The sequence below is a fragment of the Bos mutus genome, chromosome 3 (genome assembly GCF_027580195.1).
Source record: "Bos mutus isolate GX-2022 chromosome 3, NWIPB_WYAK_1.1, whole genome shotgun sequence".
NCBI classification, from domain to species: domain Eukaryota; kingdom Metazoa; phylum Chordata; class Mammalia; order Artiodactyla; family Bovidae; genus Bos; species Bos mutus.
Window position 1 is genome coordinate 48,070,562 of NC_091619.1, and position 21,206 is coordinate 48,091,767.

A 21,206-nucleotide genomic window follows, 5' to 3' on the forward strand; every position below is an offset into this window, starting at 1 on the left:
CTCACTGTTTCATATACTTAAATCGTATCGGGAACTACAGTTGAAGAATCTCAAGGGCAGAGATTAAGTCTTACTCTTTGACTTCTCACACTGGCCAGCAAATAGAGTAAATCAATAGACCTTTAATCAATGGACGTGAAGAAAAATGAGCAGTTTGGGGGAAAGCCCTTAAGAAGGGAAAGGAACTGCTTCTGAGAATTGAAACCGGCGGGCGTTTCAACTCCTCGGTACTTTCTCTTTTTGAAGCGGTATCTTAGGGCTATCACCAACGTGATAGCCCATTGGCTGGGAAGTGAGGCTGCTAGCGCAGCCGGTGGAAGGTGGAGCGGGCCGGCGCACCGCCCTCTGGCCGGCAGGGGGAGCCCTGCCGAGCGCTGGGCCCCGCGCTGGGCCCCGCGCCTTGCCGCCCCGCCCCGCGTGCCCCGCGATCTCTCCGCCGCGCGCCCGCCTGCCGCCCGGCGCCACGCCCGCCGCAGGCCGAGGGCCAGTCACCCGCGGGCCGGCGCCCCGCAGCCCGCTCGCCGCCCCGCCCCGCCCGGCGCCGCCGCGGGACGGGTAACGGTTACGAAGCACTTTCTCCGCCGCAATTTCTGCTTAGTCATTGTCTTCCAGGAAACGGCTCCTCAGTTGGGAGTCCACTCTACCGCGGCGGCCGCTGTAGCAGAGAGCCGCAGCCATCAGTGCGTCTTTCCCGGCCGCAGCTCCGCCGCCGCCCGGTCGTCCTTGGGCCCGAGCGCAGGCCGGGGTCTCGCCGCGCGGAGCGAGCAGCCTCGCGCTTTGCTCTCCGGCCTCGGGCACCGCGTCCTACGGGCGGCCTCCTTCCCCGCCTGCGGCCCCGTCACCGCCGGGCCCGCTCCGTCGGCTGCTGTCATGGGCACCGACAGCCGCGCGGCCGGAGCGCTCCTGGCGCGGGCCAGCACCCTGCACCTGCAGACCGGGAACCTGCTGAACTGGGGCCGCCTGCGGAAGAAGTGTCCGTCCACGCACAGCGAGGAGGTGAGAGCGGCGAGCGCGCCGGCTGAGACCGGCTCCAGGGACAGGCCGCGGGCCGGGCCGGGAGGCTCCGCGGGCGGGTGGTCGGGCTCCGGGCGCCGCGGCGGACGTGGGCGAGGCGCGCACCTGGGCTCCGCTTGCGAGAGGAAGCCGGGGCTGCTATCTGCTCGATGTCGCGTCCGAACCTGCTGTTGGGGGCCACTGCGTCTTTACAAATTCGGCAGGTGCAACTTGAGGAGGAGTGACGCCTCTTGTCAGTGCTCCCGGCTGATGACCAAACTCTCGAACCTATTGATTGGATCGCTCTCCCGGGCGAGGGGTCAGAGAGGGCCGATCCCGCGCTTCGTCCCCCTCCTTAGCTCACTCCCTTTCTCCCACGATGTCCAGGTAAAGAAAAATTGGGGGGATTAGCTTGCTGAAGACTCAGATGAGGTAGCAGTAATAATCCATTTAGCTTTAAGGGTGTTGACTGTAGTTTCTCTATGGCTGTGAGGCAAATGACTGAACACTCAAATCCGGCTTTGGAAAAAGGTATGTATTTCTCTTGCCGAAGATTAGTTTGGCTAAAGACTGACCACTGTTTTGAAGTGGCAGGGAATAATCTGGAATTATACTCTCCTTGAATATTTGTTACATCGCTGGTCCTTCCTGAAATGAAGAGTCGATCATTACGCACAGTTAATTGCTGAGGCATGTTGGTGATATAGGACGGGTTTTAGTGTTAAAAAAAAATAACAATAAAACAAACTTTTAATTTAAGAGCTCTGTGACTTTGGGAAAGTTACCCTCGCGAGCCTATTTCCATGACTTGAAAGTTGGATTATATCATCAGCAGGTCACGGTGAGGAATAAAAGATCCTATATGAAACACCATGCAAGCATTTATCTCCCTTGCCATCTGGTTCAGAGAGATAAAACAAATCTTGATTAAAAGAAAAAATTCCTAAGCTATGTCGATTATGATGGTACCGACTGTGTTCCTAATCAGTTTTAAGTAAGATGTTGGTGATATACTAGGTAGTGGCAGTAGCATCCCTCTGAGTATGAGTTGGACCCGTGCCCAGGCCTCCTGTTGGCAGTGAGGACCAATCGGGGGATGGTAACTCCTGGTTGCAACTTTAATAGGAATCAGAATCCATACTATATTCTGTGTCCAGGATGCAGCTCAGTTTGTCTCTCTTTTTTTTTTTTTCTTTAAACACCCTCACTTGTGCTTTTTCTCCCAAAGATAGACACTTCTGTGTTTGTACTAGACCTTTAACTTCTCCAGGGTTGATGGTTCAATACAGCATTTTGCACATAGATAGTACTGGGTGACATTTTCTCTCTCTTATCTCACTCAACACATGCTAAAGTAGTAGTTTGAAGTTTGACTGTAAACCCAGTTTAAAAAAAAAGCATTTTGCCTTGACAGTCCATTTAATGGTTGCATACACACACACACACACACACACACACACACACACACACAATCTTATGAAAAGAGTTTACTATATACTATGTATTCTAATTTTTTCTTATTTTAATTTTTAAAACCTTGATTTGTTAATGCAGTAATGAGTTACACCCCTCAGTTTGAAAAATATTCTTCAAAAGACTAACTGTGATTTGTGTATTTTATTTTGGGTGAGGTGAAGGAGGGACAAAATTAAGAAATCTGAAAACTTTTGAGGAAAGCTTGGTGCTAGCATATGTGGAGAAAACGTGATTAGAATAGGAGAGGTGTGTTTTGTTTCTGTGTAAAGAACTTTGCAGCAACCAGAGCTGTAAACCAGAGATCATTAAATTTCCTAAAAGGTCTTTTCTAGTCTAATGTTTTGTTTTTTAATTATTCTGTAATCTCTGCCCAGATTTTTTGTTTCACTGTAATTTTCTGAAATAAAATCTTGTGTTTTAAATGGGCCATTATTGGACTGTTTTGAACAGTTATTTGTTGTTAAGGTATTTGATCATGTAGGATTTATTTAAAACTCTTATACAACTCCAGATCTAATGATACACTAAATTATGATGATGCTCATCTTCCATGATACTATGTGTGGTAAGAATGAAGACAGCAGAGAACAAAAAAGTACAAAGTTAATGTTCATTCAGTATAGATAACATATAAAAGATTAAAAATCACCCAGTTTGTGATAGTGAGTGAATTTCTCATATTGTTATAACATTGGACTGTTCCATAATTTGTCCTGACAGAAAGGAGAGAACACTCTGAAAATATACTTATCTTTATGAATTGAGAAATTCATCTGGAAAGCCTTCCACCAGTTAACCATCTTACCAGAGGAAAATTTCTTAAAATTTCTCCCATGACTTGAGCCACAGCACTCCTGATAGAATTGTTGTTCCTGCTGCCTCAAGTTTTATTAATTTTTTCAGAGAATATTGACTTGTAATTCTGTCTAAAATTATTATCAACTAATCATTTTTTATTTAATGACTTAAATTTGATTATAAATATATAGACCCTGTAAATTGAATTCATGTGGGTTATTGTGGCTAGCACATGAATTACTGTTATATACTGTAAATCTTAAATAGGTGATTCTGAGCTCTTGATAAACCAGTTGCCCCTTGTAATTATCTATACTGAAATATAAGCAGTAAAGTTCTTATGTCGGTTTGTATCATAAGCATTCAGAGATCAGATAGTGAGTTCAGAAGTTTAATCTCTGTTGTTGGTGTTAGGAAAGTGCTTTTGCAATTCAGGGATGTGCTTCTAGTTACTCATTTATTTTTTCATTGATTGCCCACAGAATGCAAAGTACTGTGCCCTTGGTATTTATAAGGCAGTGATTTCAAACTGCTAGTGTTGGCCCATTTGTGGTCAGAAGTCAGTTCAATGATTCATGGAGCAACGTATTTTTTTCTAACTCGTAGAAGTCAGCAGACTATCTGGTATATAGTAAGCATAAATATTACGTTGTGAATTTTTGTTGTTATATGTATGTACGTCTGTACTCACTGTGTTAGTGTATGTCTTATTTTGGACCACTATTAAATAAGTTGGAAATACACTGTCATAAGAGATAAAAGATAACTAGATACTTGAATGAATTTACAGAATACTACAATGTTAGTGTAAGGAAATTGTATAAGAAAACATTGATGACAGGTCTAAGGTCTACCTGCCTGTTAGGAAATGACTTATATGAACTGACTTTATGCAAGATGACTCCTGTGAGATACGACTATGGTGGTTTCTAGACTTTAGAGTACATTTTGATTACTTGGATGCTTCTTAAAATGAAAGTTTTGCTGCCCTTAGAAAGTGATTCAGCAGATCTAGGATGGGGCTCAGGAATTTAAACATTCATTGAACACCACAGGTGATTCTCATGTAGGCACATAGTGGTTAAGGTTCATTCTAGTCAGCTGCCCCTGGGCTTGATTACAGTTCCTCCACTTATAAATTTCCTTATTCTTGAAATTTTGTTTCTTTATGAATGCTTTTACATCTCAAAAGTTTACTTAAATTTTCATTGGTGTAAAAATACTTTTTAAATGATTAGATTACTGCTTTAGGTCAAGAACATTTGAGAATTAAGAGTAGGATAAAAACAGATATAAGTTGATCTTTGTTAAAGGAAACAAAACCTTGTAGAATTAAAATTTTGGTTTGTATCGTATTTCCTATGGGTATCTTCTTTTTCCTACTTATCAGACTAATACAGTCCTTTTTTTAAAAAAAAACTTTAGGTGAAGGTTTATTTCAACCTTTTTTCATTGTAGAAGTACATAAAAAGTGTAGTGTATAATTAACAGTTTCAAAATGCATTTCTTTTGCAGCTTCGAGATTGTATTCAAAAGACCTTAAATGAGTGGAGTTCCCAAATCAGCCCAGATTTGATCAGGGTGAGTGAACTGTGAATGAAGATATCATGTAATAAGCAGGAAATTAATTTTCTCAGGTTTGATCAGGAAGTCAGATGGGCAACTAGCATGAAAATCACTGTGGTCCATTTGCTGAAATGGCAGTTTGACCCAGTAGGCTTAAGCATGAAAGAGAAAATCCAACTCTGTAGTCAACTCTTCAGTAAGACAAGCTACTAAGATTCCACAGTCTTCTCAGAGTGTATTTAGTTCCAGTTTATATTTGGTCTAGTAGAGGAATGACTATCAAACAGTTCTGGTTTCTAGATCGCTTTGGTAGACTATAAGCAAAACATAGTTGCTAAAAATAATTTTGTGTCAGTTACTTATGAAACAGTAAGGAAGTGTTTCATTGAATATCAGTATATGGCTATTATCAAAAATGTTAATATACAAAACACAGTATGTAAACCACTCTTTGGAATCCAGCTTAGCCAAAGGCTTGTCACAAATTACAGAGACTACTTAAAAAGTGGACATGTACTAAAAATAATTGTTTCCCTGAGCATACTGCAACTTTGTAACTAAAGGCGCTAGGCAGACATTCACTAATGTCTTCAATCAGTCTCCTTTCTCAGAAGTGACCATTCACTCTGTGCTTGACTTGTAAATGCTTAACATGTGGTCAGGCATTCTATGTTCAAGAATTATGGGAAAATCTTGTTTACTTTGTTTTAATTTTATAAATGTTAGCATGTTAGTGATTTTTATGTACCAATATTTTACATTTCACTCATTAACTACTCATTTTTATGCATTGGAATTGCCTTTACTTTGTTTCCATTGCATTCAGAAAAAAATATATTTTGGATTAAAATGTTTGTGATTGACATATGGGAAGTTTTTAACATGTCAATATCCAGAAGGAAATTACCACTTTTCATTGATTTCTGAGTAGAAGTATTGACTGTATTAATGGTTCTCACTCTTCACTTACTGCCCAGTTTGCTTGCTGGTTTGTTCATTTGTTTTTGGTCATACATCCTTCCCTCACCCCCGCCCTGAGTATCTCATCAAAATGAGATACTTTTTCCCAGAAAATGGACACACACATATATACACACAGCACTTTACCTTTATTTCAGGGCATTATAAACTTTCTGAAGCCAATCAGGTAAAGAACTTTATTGTCTTATGTGTTCTCTGCTTCTAAAGAGTGTTATGGACAATAGAAAATACATAGCTAAGTAAAAACATTAATTTTATATTTATTGTAAATATCATGTGTTTATTATAGGAGTTTCCAGATGTCTTGGAATGTACTGTATCTCATGCAGTAGAAAAGATAAATCCCGATGAAAGAGAAGAAATGAAAGTTTCTGGTAAAGTCCAGCCTTTACAGTTCATTTTGTTTTACAGTGGATAATAGGTTTTGTTAGGCATGGGGATAAGCCTTTCTTTGATTCTGGTAATAAGTAACTCGATCACTCAGTGTAGGAAATATAGAGATTCTTTATAACATAATTTATAGCCAGCTTTAAAGAAGGAGTTATAGGAGGTCACTGTTGGCTACTTTAGTGAAGGCAGAATAGAACTTCACCTCTTCATTTTGTTCTCACTAATTTATGTGAGACATTATTAATCAGAGCAGTAGCAGAAGGTGTAAGAAAGAATAAAGGGAAGGCTTAAGAGCCGTGTTCACCGGAAGCCAGCGTAAGTCCTCCCTTCCTGGTGTGACACTACTAAGCAATGGCTGAGGTCCCCTGGGAGCAGGGAAACCGGTCTGGGCAACAAGTCACATGAAGAAAAATAAAATACATACTGTACCCATTCAACAAAGGTGGAGGGACTCCTGCTACTTTCCAGAGATAGTGTTAAGTTCAAGGAATGAAAGCCGTTCTTGTTCTCAGCTTACAGTCAGCATAACATAGTCATTAAATACTTGAGCTTAACTAGATTGAAATTCCTGGATGTGCAGATTACTGACTGACATAATCTAGGGCTAACAACTGATTTAACATCTCTGAGCTCAGTTTCCTTATCTATAAAATGGGGATACACCTGTTTCTTAAGCTTCCTTGTGAGTTAGATGAAATAACAAAAGAAACACATAGCATGGTTCTTGGCACAAAGTAAAGTGCCAGGTAACTGTTACTTATTACTATTGGTGGCTGTGTTGTAGTTGTTGTCATTTTATTATTATTCTTATTAGGATGAACACGTAAGATGAATTAGAGCATTGACTCTAATAACTACCATTTGTTGAATCTCACTTTATACCAGAGATTGTACTTGCCACATTATGGTTATATTTGTTCTATAGCGTTTTCAAAACAATTCTGCAAGGTAGGTTTATTATCCCCATTACACAAGTGACATTAAATAACTTGAAAGCTGTCGTGTAGCAAGTAAATGGTTGAACCAGGAGTCCATCGAGGTATGCCTGACTACAGAACCCATTTCTTTTTGTTAATTTCACATTCCTGTTTGTGTTGAAAAGGTCATCAGAGCAGCATTTCTCTGTGGTGTATTGCAATTCATCATGGTGTAGATCCATCTTGGAACTCTAACACGTTGTCCTTGATTCCTGAAAGGCTTGAGACTTTTGATAAGCATCAAGAGCTTTCCTCTCTTCACCTACCTAAAAATGCCTCCTCTTTTGGAAAGAGGAGACCATCTCAAATGACACCCAATTCATAGCCAGTGGGGTAATGATGGGGAGGGTTTTCACAGAATATAATTACAGAGCTGAGTTGGAGCAAAGTGGTGAAGATTGACTCTCAGCTGGTAAGGAAGTTGTGATAGCTTTTAGATAGAGAAGTAACATGAGGAAAGCAATATTTTAGGAAGATTATCCAGCAGTAGAAAGGAAATGACAACAAGAAATGTTGTACAAAGAAAATTTGTTGTATATATTGAATGCCAGGCACTTTACATAAGTGTATTTTATTAACCCTGTTTTCTCTCTATTACCCTTTATGATTTTCTCTCTTCTTGCTTTCCTATTACTCTACCTATTTGTTGAGTAAATTTAGATTTTTGAACAGTGAGTTTATTACACAAAGTAAATATATACATATTTATATATATACAATATATATAATGTTGAGTCAAATCAATCCAGAGCTTCAATTTCATTTTGTTATGTATCAAATTAGCAAAAATATACATCTTTTTTTTAATAGCATCCTATATTGTTAGGAGAGCAACTTCTAACTTTTAATGGTCTGGTAACCTGAGACAATTTTTTTTTAAGTAAGAGATAAATAAAACAAGACTAACAAAAGAATCATATCCTTTGACTCATAATTACATTTCTGATCTTCAGAAATGCTTCAGGCATAAAGTTGAACAGAGAGTTACCATAGATATTATTCATTAAGAGTACAGAGTACAGGGAATTCCCTGGCAGTCTAGTGACTGGGACTCTGCTTTCACTGCCAAGGACCTAAGTTTGACCCTTGATCAGGGAACTAAAATCCCACAAGCTACAGAGCCAAAACAAAAAAGAAGCAAAAGAAAAGTACAGAGTAGGTAAAAATCTAAACAGTAATTGCTTTGGGAGGTGAGACTCTTGGCAGTTTACCTAAATATTGCATAGAAATATAAAAAAACATTTGTTACATAAGGGTGATAAACCAAATACATAGAAGTACAAAATATATGCTATGTTTCGTATGACCAAGAACTTGAAGGTACTGTTGTCTAAAATTGAAAATGATTGTATTAGGAAAGTAGAATTGTGGGATATTTGTTTGTTTGGGTTTTTTGGTTTTGTTTTTTCAATTTTCTTCTCATTACAAGCAATTTAATTTAATCTTTATATAGACTTTAGTTTATTGGAGAAAGTATATAATGTGGTGGTGGTTTAGTCACTAAGTCGTGTCTGACTGTTGCAACCTCATGGACTGTAGTCTACCAGGCTCCTCTCTCCATGGGATTTCCCAGGCAAAAATACTGCAGGGGGTTCCCATCTCCTTCTCCAGGGGATCTTCCCAACCCAGGGAGGGAACCCAGGTCTCCTGCATTGCAGGCAGATTCTTTACTGATGGAGCTACCAGGAAAGCCCAGGTATATAATATGCTCCATTAATGTTTAATTCTTAAAAATATATATTTTGAATGCTTCTATATTTATCTGCCCTGCCTTCCAATAAAGGAGAATTAATATTTGCCTTTTTGTTTTGACAATCAGATACTTGTTGGCAACTAGCATATCTTTTTTAAATTACCATGGAAATACACTTTTAGGTCTTAAAACTATGAAACAATGCAGCTAGGGAAGGAAAAAATTCATTCAGGATTATCTGTTCTTAGTATTTTAGCAGTGTTACTGCTGTGTAGTAGAATGTTATTCAAATATAATAATCTGTTTTGTTGTTTTTGTCACTCAGCAAAACTGTTCATTGTAGGATCAAACTCTTCATCATCAACTAGAAATGCAGTCGACATGGGTAAGCAAAACTTTAACTTTTATTTTCATAGTGAATTTTAAATTACTGTAAGTGTATTAATTATATCTTGTGTTCAGGTCTAGTTAAAAATAAAATAAGCTCATTGCAATTTTACCTTTTCAAGTTCTAGCCTAGTTTCTTAAGGCTTCTGTGGAAATCACATCAACCAATGTAAGGTCATATTTTGATATATAAGGAATGTAAAAGATGTAACATAATTACATGTGAACTATATATTTGGAGATAGAAATTCTCTTTAGTCATATTCTTAACTTTTTTAGTACTACATGTGAAATATCAGAAGAATAACAGCAAAAACAGCATTTTTATCTATTTTCATCACATGGTGAGGTTACTATATAGCATTATAATTAATGAGTATTTTTTCTTTTAAAACATTCTTCTCGTATTTACATACATTGAACAGTTAAATAACTAGCTGTTTAATATAACTATGGAAGGAACAAAAATTGTTAAAAATAAACTCATTTTTATAAAAACTAAGAAGTTACCTACATCGATTGTTGTTTATTTTTTTTTTTTTTTTTACGGTCATTTAAATCTTTAATCAGATTCCATCCATGATTAGCAGTCATATTACATGCCATGATTAGCTGTCTATAAACAATTTTGCCTTCTGTGTTCAAATTGGTATCAATGAAATAAAAAATAAAACCATATACTAGGCAAAGAATTTTATTTATCTTTGTCTCAAACTTTATTCTTAGGCTTCTTCAGCTTCATTAGCTGCAAAGAATGAATTGTATATAAGCAAAAACTGAAAAGAGCTGCAGTGTCCAGGGGCTTAGGCTTAAAAATATTAGAGATCTAGATTTTATCAGATCCATAAACAAAATTTTAAAAAGCAGTCATAATATAAAATAGCAGCTCCCAGTAACTTCTTCAAGATTTATCTTCTTCAGAAGTTAACTCAATTCAGTTTGCTTCATTCTTGGAAGCCTCATCAAAATTCTCCACAAGATCTGGAACTTCATCATCATCCCCCTCTCCAGTGGCAAGTGGTGCTTTTCCATCCACAGATTGTTTGGGCAGAGCTTCAGCCAGTCTCCTTAAACTGGTCAGACTGTCGGCACCGAGCTGGTTTAAGATGCTGGGGAGCATTTCTGTCAGTTGCTTTGTCTCAGCGTGGCCCGTAATGGTGAAAGTGTTTGCTGCCAGAGATGCCTGAACTTTAGGGTTGTTAAAGTGGATCACTGTTCCTTGATTTGTGAACATATTCACCTCTTCAATACCAGAGATATTGTTTACCCCTAACTTCTTTAAAGAGAACTGAAGTTTTTTGTCATCTGCTGTTGCTGTTCTATGAACCACCTTCTTCTTTCTGCGAGCAGTTCCTTTCCCACCAATGCGCACTTGTGCCTGCAGTTTGGCGAGTTTCTCCTGGTTCATGATAGTTTCTTTCATCTTGTTGGAGCGGAAATGGGGCCGCGAGGGGGACTAGGGTTGGCGCTCAGGTGGTCTCGGGCAGACCAGCTGAGGTTAGGCGCACACACGCGGGGACGCAAGATGGCAGCTAGAGCTCGATTGTTGTTTAGTTGCTAAGTCGTATCTGACTCTTTCGCAGTCCCTTAAACTGTATAGCCCAACAGGCTCCTCTGTCCATGGGATTTCCCAGGCAAGAATACTGGGGTGAGTTGTCATTTCCTCCTCCAGGGGATCTTCCTGACTCAGGGATCGAACCTGCATCTCCTGCTTGGGTGACAGTTTATCACTGAGCCACCTAGATTAATGTGTAAGTTAAGGCCATAAATTCAGTTTTTCATAGTCTCAAGCTTATTCTTTGCTATGACTACCAGTTACAGGGTTTCCCAGGTGGCACTAGTGGTAAAGAACCCACCGCCAATGCAAGAGATGTAAGAGACTTGGGTTTGATCCCTGGGTTAGAAAGATCGCGTGGAGGAGGGCATGGCAACCCACTCTTGTATTCCTGCCTGGAGAAGCCCATGGACAGTGGAACGTAGCAGTCTGTAGGATCCCAAAGGTCAGAGACGACTGAAGCAATTTAGCATGCTCGAACAGCACACCCAACAATTATAGACTATTAGGTCAGAAGCTACCAAAAAGTCCTGGGGCCTAGGAAACATGGAGCCTATAGTAGTTGTGAGTTTCCCCAGGAATGAGGCAAGTCAAGGAAACCCACATGTCTGCTGCACAGACCAAGTAGATGAACGGACACTCGTTGTTTTGAAAAAGATGGAAATGTTATACATGACAGGTAAATTATGAAACCTAATGAAATAATCTGTTACACAGAATACTAGTGAACTATGGGTAGAATTCAGTGGGGGAGAAAGAACATTAGAAACAACTTGCCTTTATTACGTACAAACGTTTGTCTTCTTTGTGTTTTCCTTTGCATCAGCCTGTTCAGTCCTTGGAGTTGCACAGCTGGATTCTGTGATCATTGCTTCACCTCCTATTGAAGATGGAGTTAATCTTTCCTTGGAACATTTGCAGCCTTACTGGGAAGAATTACAAAACTTAGTTCAGAGCAAAAAGATTGTTGCTATTGGTACCTCTGATCTGGACAAAACCCAGTTGGAGCAGCTATATCAGTGGGCACAGGTAAAGGACGTCCGCATCCCGAGCACCCCAGGAGCAGCCTGTCCCTTACAGTCTTTGCTGCGTCCCATTAAACATCATGCACATAGCAGACACCACTGTGGGGGGCCTGTTCCAAATATGGGGATTTTGAGGCAGACTTTGACAGAAAACTCTAGAAAATGTGTGTTGAAACATTCATAGCCAAATGAATTAAGGCTCTTTCCTTCAGTTTTGGAACTATGTGATAAAAATATTATGTTTTCCTTTAGGTATTATTAGACCATGGTTCTAGTAAGAGAATATCATATATAATATATATTTTGCCCTGTTATTTAAAGACATGTAAGACCTTCAGTTCACATAACTTGATATGGAGTAGGAGTCATAAATTAATGACTCCCACTCTCTGGCCTAATAACCTACACAATTATTAGGGAAGTTGCTTACAAGTAGTTTACCTTTACTGTCTGTATTTTCTTTATTCCTTTTACTTCATCCCCAGCCTTTTCATTTTCTTCTGGGCAGGAAAACCTGGAGAAAAAGTTGCCTCCTTGTCCCTTTGACTTGGTGATAGCCAGAATGTGGCTAAGATTCTGCTGAATCGCTAAGATCACTTGGGTGATCTGAAATGTATCTGTAAATTAACCAGAGCATCTATTAGAAATGACCTAATTCTTCTCTTTTTCAAATGTATATGATTAATAACCATATTATATATTTCAGCATTAAATATATGTGTCATTTGTATTTGATCCTCTAAGATATCTCCTTTCTAGGTGGAACCATCACACTTAGAATCATGTTTGTTTTCAAGGCAGATATATTAGATGGCAGGTTCTAGCGTGAGACTTTTGAATAGTGTAGTAATATATTGGCTTATTCCCCTCTCCTTAGAGCTATTTTTCCCTTTCCTGTTACCATATATTAATAAATATATTCAAATAAAAACTACAATGAGGTATCACTTCAAACCAATCAAAATGGCTATCATCAAAAAAATCTACAAACAATAAATGCCAGAGAGGATGTGGAGAAAAGGGAACCCTCTTGCACTGTTGGTAAGAATGTAAATTGATACAGCCACAATGGAGAACAGTATGGAGATTCCTTAAAAACTAAGAATAAAACTACCATATGACACAGCAATCCCACTACTGGGCTTATACCCTGAGAAAACCACAATTCAAAAAGGCACATGTACTCGCAATGTTCACTGCAGAAATATGTACAATAGACAGGACATGGAAGCAATCTAGATGTCTGTTGACAAATGAATGGTTAAAGAAGTTGTTGTACATATAAACAATGGAATATTACTCAGCCATAAAAGAAATGAATTTGGGTTAGTTATAGTTAGGTGGATGAACCTAGAACTGTTCCACAGAGTGAAGTAAGTCAGAAAGAGAAAAACAAATATCATATACTAACGCATATATAGATATACACACACACAAACATTTGTTTATATATATGGAATCTAGAGAAATGGTACTGATAGACCTGTTTGCAGGGAAGGAATGGAGATACAAATGTAGAGAATTGGCTTGTGGACACAGCAGGGGAAGGAGAGGGTGGGATGAATTGAGAAAGTGGCATTGACATATATACACTGCTCCTGCTGCTATTTTGTCCCTAAGTCAGGTCCAACTCTTCAGGACCCCATGGACTGTAGCCCACCAATCTCCCCTGTCCGTGGAATTTCCCCCTCAAGAATACTGGAGTGGGTTGCCGTTTCCTTCTACAGGGGATCTTCCCGACCTAGGGATCGAATCTGCATCTCCTGCTTGGCAGGTGGATTCTTTACCACTTAGCCACCTGGGAAGCATATATACACTGCCATGTGTAAAATAGATAACTAGTGGGAAGCCACTTTATGACACAGACCAACCTGGGGCTCTGTGACAACTTAGAGGGGTGGGATGGAGAGGTGGGGTTGGAGGGACACTCAAGAGGGCAGGGATACTTATAAATCATGACTGATCTGCATGGTTTTATATAAGGCAGAAACCAACACAACATTGTAGAGCAATTATCCTCCAATTAAAAAATAAATTTTAAAAAATCTGGCACAAGTATGCTGCTGCTGCTGCTAAGTCACTTCAGTCGTGTCCGACTCTGTGCGACCCGATAGATGACAGCCCACCAGGCTCCTGCGTCCCTGGGATTCTCCAGGCAAGAACACTGGAGTGGGCTGCCGTTTCCTTCTCCAATGCATGAAAGTGAAAAGTGAAAGTGAAGTCACTCAGTAAGTGTCTGACTCTTCGCTACCCCATGGACTGCAGCCTACCAGGCTCCTCCGCCCATGGGATTTTCCAGGCAAGTGTACTGGAGTGGGGTGCCATTGCCTTCTCCAGGCACAAGTATAAGTAAAAGTAAAAAATAAATTCATGTAAAAATAAACTTGAAGCACTGTAAAATGTGATATTTCATATGTTCTAAAATTGAGTCCTTTTATTGCTTTCTACTTTTCGAAGTACTTAATTTAAAGGAGATGTCATGATTTTTCTTTTTCACTTCTAGGTAAAACCAAATAGTAATCAAGTTAATCTTGCCTCCTGCTGTGTGATGCCACCTGATTTGACTGCATTTGCTAAACAGTTTGACATACAGCTATTGACTCATAATGATCCAAAAGGTAAGACTAAGATTTTCATTTGTAGAGATTGATCAGTTGCTTTTATTTTATAAGAAGCTACTTGTTAAAATTTAATTTTTAATTGTATAGTGATAAAGATACAATGCTGTCACCTAGAAATATTCTTAATAGTTAAAAATACATACACCTTTATTTTAGTTTCAGAAAGCTTTAATTTTGTCTTTGTACCAATGGGAAAAGAAATGAAGAGATCACTTCCTGAACATCCAGTCTGCTCAGATTTATAAATACTAAGCTACACAGAGAAGATCTTGTAAGATACTCTAAGTAGTGTCACATATAATATAGTACAGCAGAGATTGCACCAAAAGGCCACTTAATTAAAGAGGATAAATACCTGGAAAAAGCAGCACATAAAATTTAATTTGAAACTTAAGCATCTTAGGATGGGTATTTGATTAGGTATTTTATTAATCATTACTATCAAGACATATATGTTTGATGTTAATCAGAAATTTTATTTGATTAATGAGAATGGCTTGTCTGCCTTTTGTAGGATATGTTTTTATCAACATTTTACAAGATAAGTTGGAAAGCTGGGAGGATAGTGTTTTACACTTTAGTTACTAGCAGTCTGCTCCATTTTCATTTTTTCACAGTTTCATAGCGAGCAGAGTTGGGGTTTTACTAAGTAAATATACAGGCTGTATGAGATAGTTCTTTTTGGTATAGTCAAGTGAGAGCTATCTTGTGAAAGTTTCAAATTTCTATGACACTTTCCTGGTAGCTCAGACAGTAAAGCCTCTGCCTACAATACGGGAGACCGGGGTTCAATCCCTGGGTCAGGAAGATCCCTTGGAGAAGGAAATGGCAACCCACTCCAGTATTCTTGCCTGGAAAATCCCATGGACTGAGGAGCCTGGTAGGCTACAGTCCATGGGGTCGAAGAGTCGGACACGACTGAGCGACTTCACTTTCACTTTTATAGAAGTTCTCATTTAATAAAAATTGGAGGAAATTTTATTTTATAGGTGATTCCTAAAGAAAAACTTTCAGTTTTTACTTTCATTTCTAAAAAGATGACATTTGTATAGGTGGTGTGATTCCATTTATTTTTAGGATGCTTATGGATAACTTCTTAAACCTTATTATAAACAGTCTGCCTCATTCTCATTTTTTTTTTTTTTTTACTGTTTTATAGGAAGTGGGGGAGGAGTTTTAATAGTTATTCTTTCTCAAATGCTAGGCAGCATGCTACATGCCTCAGAGATTGTAACTCTCACAACTGAAACTGGACATTTTATGGATGAGGAAATAGAGCCTTAGAGTTTAAGAAACTCCTCAAGGTCACCCAGCTTGGCCTAGCCTGAAGTCTGAACTTAGAGCTAGGTCCTGAGTGAATTTGGAGTCTTTTCCCCACTCTCTCTCTGATTGAAACGTTAGTATTGTAGTATTTCAGGTCCGAAACTTTACTTTCTTATCAGCCTCCATTTAAATCATACCAGAATAGGACATAGTTACTTTTACCTCCCGTCTCTAGCAGAGCTTTCATGCATAAGTAATTAGATTCATTTTTTTGAAAAAAGGTCATTTTAGTGAAAATCCGCCAAAGAATTGCTGTGCTGATTTGTTCTGAAATATAAGCTATTTAAAATTTAAATTCCTATGTGTTGGCATATATTATATAATTTTTCTATTTACTTTGTCGAGGCTCTTCCAACTGTAATTATCACCAACAGCAGTTGTTACAAACAGCTCATCGATGAGCCTGTACCCCATTTGAGCTCCACTTGAAAAACACATAATTCTTTTTCCAGTGGGAAAGGAAATAGGAAAAGTCTAAGGTGTCTAGTGTTTTATTTCCATTTATCTAAATGTGGGCATGTGGATTATGTGCTAATACATCATCATGGAAAAATATATTACATATGTATAGGAGAAGAGAAATTTAATCCTTTTGGGGAGAGTGTGTTTTTGTTTTACCAGTGTAATTTGACTTTAGGATATCTCTTTAATTTAATTCTAAACCCTTTAGGTAGAATTTATAGTCTGATCCTGCATATACTATAAATGGAGCTTCAGACACTTTGATCTGTAATGAAGCAGTTCTCTTAAAAGTTTTGTCATGTTTACTGATTCTAAAGATTTAACATTAGTTGAATTAAAAGAATGTAGTTAGTGAATAACATAGTTTTTTGATTTTGTGTAGGATTTATTTTTTAAGCAAGCAAGTTGTAAAACATTTAACTTTATTTGTCATCTAAAATAGAATCTTGTTTATAAGTCACCTAAAGGCCTTCCTCTCTTCTATAATTACCCTTATTCCTCAGGAAGGTTTATTTTCCATTATTCTTTGTCCTAGAAGTTGTGGTAACAGTTTAACTACAGTCAGAGTACAATTGTCAAGTATGTGATTCTGACTTAGGAGCTTTCCTTTTTTTATTGGCCTTACTCCTCTCCTCACTCCCATTAAGTCTATACTATGCCTCATTCCCTCAGGGTTCCTCGATTAGACAATCTGAAAAACAGATCCACGAACAGAAATATTTGGGAAATTACCATTTTATTTATGAAAACTACGTTTACTAGCTGTGTGACCTTGGGCAAGTTATCTAATGTCTCTGCATCGATTTCTCCCTGCAAAGGAGAATTATATCTATCTCTTGGGGTTAACATATGGATTAAAAGAGTTAATACATGTGAAGTACTTAGAAAAGTGCCTGGCACATGACAGTAGCTAATATTTACTGAGAGTTTAGTATTGATGTTATTCAGATATCACAGCAGTTCATTTTGGGGCAGGCAGGTTCTTTGACATTCCCAAATCATATTGCATAGATGGTCATCTAATCCCTATCTGTAGGATTGGTTCTGACCCAAGTGGAATCTTTCCATATTGACTGATTTCTTCAGTAGACCATGTGCCAGGCATTCTAAGTACTAGAAATACAGGCCCAAGGCAGGAAAATCTCAGCTGTCATGGAATTTATATTCTGATGGGAGGAGACACAAATAAGATAAATGTTGAATGTGATAAATGGTGGTGTGTGCCATGGAGAAAAGTTGCCTGAGGAAGAAGAGTGCCCAGCTTAGGGGGTGTTGTTTTATATAGGACGGTTGGGGAGGCCTCTGTCCTAGGGTACATTAATCACAGACCTCCAAGAAGGGATAGAGCCATGTGGGTGTCTTGAAGAAGAGTGCTCAGGGAAGAGGGAGCAGCCAATTCAAAGCCCCCGAGGTAGAAATATGTTTGAGGATTTCAGGCTACAGCTATGAGGCCAGTGTGACTAGAGAGGAAGAAGTGAGGAGGGGAGTTGTAAATCAGCAATGGTAGAGGTCTTAGATATAAATGTGGAATTAGAAAATAATGATTTCATCAAAGAGATGCAGATTAAAAGATAACCATCGGGAAAGATTTTTTAAATGATTGCTGGTGCTGGTGAGGATATGGTAAGATTGGCACTCCAGTATCAAGTGTGAAGCACAGTCTTTCTGAAAAGCGATTGGCAATACACCATGTATCAAACCTTCCAGAGGTACTTGTACTTTGACCTTGTCATTCCATAGCCAGGCATGCATTTTAAGGATGTTCATCAAGCTTTATTTTTATTAGCAAAATATTAGGAAAAACCTATTTTTTTTGCCAACAATAAGAAAATGTAGAAATTATATCTATAAAATATTGGGAGAATTATGAAAAATGCTTTCACAGAATAATTACATGGGAAACTATCCATAATATATGTGAAAAAATAAATAAATTAGGCTATAACTACAGTATAATTTCTGGTTTTTAAGATATGGATACATACATACATATAAATATATACGGAAAAAGTAGTTTGATGGAAATACACGGTAGTGAAATGGTCCATGTTTTTCCTTTTGTCCTTTTTCTTTATTGTCCTTGACTGCACATTGGGATCACCTGGAGATTGTCAAAAAAACACAAGTATTCAGGCTCCTCTCACCAGAAATTATGAGTTGAACTGGCTGGGTTACAGGTGTAGATACTTTCTAAAGAACTACCTGGGTTTTTCTGATATTCTGGTTCATATTCGTAGCACACATTAAGGATAAATATTCAGTTTTGAGGTGTTTCTTTTGTTTTATTTAAATGCTTACCTACATAGTAAAGTGCTTTGATTTCAAGTTTAACAATTTGGGTTTTTATTTGTTGTTTGTTTTAAGAACTGCTTTCTGAAGCAAGTTTCCAAGAAGCACTTCAGGAGAGCATCCCTGACATTCGAGCACACGAGTGGGTGCCTCTGTGGCTACTGCGGTACTCAGTCATTGTTAAAAGTAGAGGAATTATCAAATCAAAAGGCTACATCTTACAAGCTAAAAGAAAGGGTTCGTAACTGCAGCTTAGGATCATAACTTACTGACTTGTATTTTCCTTGAATATAAGATAACATTGAGCTGTGTAAAAAACTAATTACTGCCTGTAAGTGTGTCATGGAGGCAGATATTCTTTAGTTATATTTGACAATATGTTATCTGTCAAGTTTGAATACTTCTCTTGCTTCCATATCAGTTCACTCACATGAACCACTATATTGTTTTCATTAAACTATTGTTTTCTAATTGAAATTGTCTATGAAGAATATACTTGCAATATATTTTCCCTTTATTTTTATGACAATAGCAATCAAGAAAATTTGTCATTAGATATATTTTGGCCTAGGCATCAGGGTAATATATATACATATTTTTTATTTCTAAAAAATTCATTAATTGCTTCTTACTCTATAGTATAACTAAGCAATTTAATTACAATTGTTAAAACTGAAATACTGGAAGATATTTTTTCTGTCATTGATAAGATGATTATATCTCAGACTAACTGGAGTAGCTGGGATCTACTAATAGTGTAAATAAAAGTCCTTTCTTCACTACATGAATGGAAACTTACATTTTTTAATGTGTCCTTGCTTGTAGTTTACCTGCAATGACTTAACCTGAATTCTGTGCCATAATTGCTCTTGCTTTTATTACAAGGACAGACCAAAGTAAATATGTAAAGGAGACTAGGAGCTTTGAGCTTATTGTTTGGGGACTTTATAAAAGCAGCTATTGTCACATCTAGATTCTTTTTAATTCTCAATCTGTCCTTAGTCTCTTTCTACTCATTCACGAATATTCAATAAGTATTGAGCGATTGCCGTGTGCTGGGCACTGTGGGCTCTGGAAGGAGGAAGGAGGGAGCACAGGGATGAAGAAACAATTAAGTAAATATGCAATACTTGTTCCCTTCTAGTAACCAACTACAAGGGACTAAAAGCCAGAAAAGAGGTGAAAAAAATCTTTAGTTCAGGGTCAGTGTTGTCTATTTAGACAACTTTGTTTGAGATACAGTCTTAACTATTGAAAAGCAGAAGAGTATAACCAAAACTTTAAAGCTAAAAGAGACTGTGTATTATTTAATATGATTCCTCATTAGGTTAAGAACCAGAAAATAGCAAATAAGTTGTGACCTTTGGTATATACTGTTGGTCTCTGTAATTCTATAAATTTGTATCTGTGACCCAGATAGTTTGAAAAATTTTTTTTAAATCTCTTGTATCTCAATTAATACTTTTAAACCATGTATTTTAACATATGGTTTGTAAAACTAAGCTAATGATAATATATATATTTATACATACACGCGTATATACATACACACACATACACATACATATACATCTACACACATGTATGTAACTCATATAAAACTAATTTGCCCAAGTTTTTTCAGCTTAGGGAAAAGAGCTGTGATTCCATATTCAAAATAAACACATTAAAAATCAATATTATATAAACAAACAAGACTCTTCTCCTATCCTAAGTAAGGTTTTGTGGTTTACTAGTTGGATAATTCGGAGAAGGCAATGGCACCCCACTCCAGTACTCTTGCCTGGAAAATCCCGTGGATGGAGGAGCCTGGTAGGCTGCAGTCCATGGGGTTGCTAGGAGTCGGACATGACTGAGCGACTTCACTTTGACTTTTCACTTTCGTGCATTGGAGAAGGAAATGGCAATCCACTCCAGTGTTCTTGCCTGGAGAATCCCAGGGACAGGGGAGCCTGCTGGGCTGCCGTCTCTGGGGTCGCACAGAGTCAGACACGACTGAAGCGACTTAGCAGTAGCAGTAGTTGGATAATTTGATTAGAATTGTAATGTGAAATCAGCTGATTCACCTGCTAAAACTTGTTTAGACTTTCAGCTTCCTAAAGCCTTCTGTAGCCTTTATATTAATTGTATGTAATGTTATTAAGTATACATAGTTAACTTTTTAATTTAGAAATGTACATTTTTTTCATGTAACATAAGTCTTAAATGCTCATTTTAATTTAAGCCTATACAGTGAATTGGGCAAGATATTTAACAAGGTACTTAAATATCACATTTATTATTTTTTAAAACCCTAGGCTTACAAAAGTGGATTTTTAAAAGGTTATTTTGAAAACAGGAAAAAAAAAAAAAAGTATATTGCCAATATATCCAGACTTCAGGGGGACCTTTTTGTGTGCTTTTTCACCAACTCTTGACAAGGAACCAATATTATAGATTTATTTCATGAAGAAGATCATGTATGGCTTTTTTTAAATGTGTTTTTTGTTTTGCTTCTATACCTTTAATTTCTGTTCTTGAATAACCTTTCTTTAAAAAACTGGTTTTTTAAGGCTTTATCTTCTAAGCTGATATTCACTTCTTTATTTGGTGAACTGTCAGAATATAGTGAATGCTTTCAAATATTGAAGGATTTAATGTTTAAAAAGCCATAAAATAAAGAGTGATGAT

At 37.9% G+C, this 21,206-nt stretch overlaps 1 protein-coding gene and 1 pseudogene across 1 annotated transcript; one reads left to right on the forward strand and one right to left on the reverse strand.

Annotated features, from left to right (window-relative positions):
• The first annotated feature begins 388 nt into the window (after positions 1 to 388).
• Positions 389 to 20,940, forward strand: GCLM (glutamate-cysteine ligase modifier subunit). The gene is made up of 7 exons (XM_070367653.1): positions 389 to 996; positions 4,783 to 4,848; positions 6,104 to 6,188; positions 9,200 to 9,259; positions 11,643 to 11,845; positions 14,345 to 14,459; positions 18,612 to 20,940. Exons 1-7 carry the CDS (start codon positions 871 to 873, stop codon positions 18,779 to 18,781), a joined length of 825 nt encoding a protein of 274 aa, XP_070223754.1. The 5' UTR covers positions 389 to 870; the 3' UTR covers positions 18,782 to 20,940.
• On the reverse strand, positions 9,940 to 10,812 carry LOC102266451 (transcription factor BTF3 pseudogene; annotated as a pseudogene).
• Positions 20,941 to 21,206: the final 266 nt, after the last annotated feature.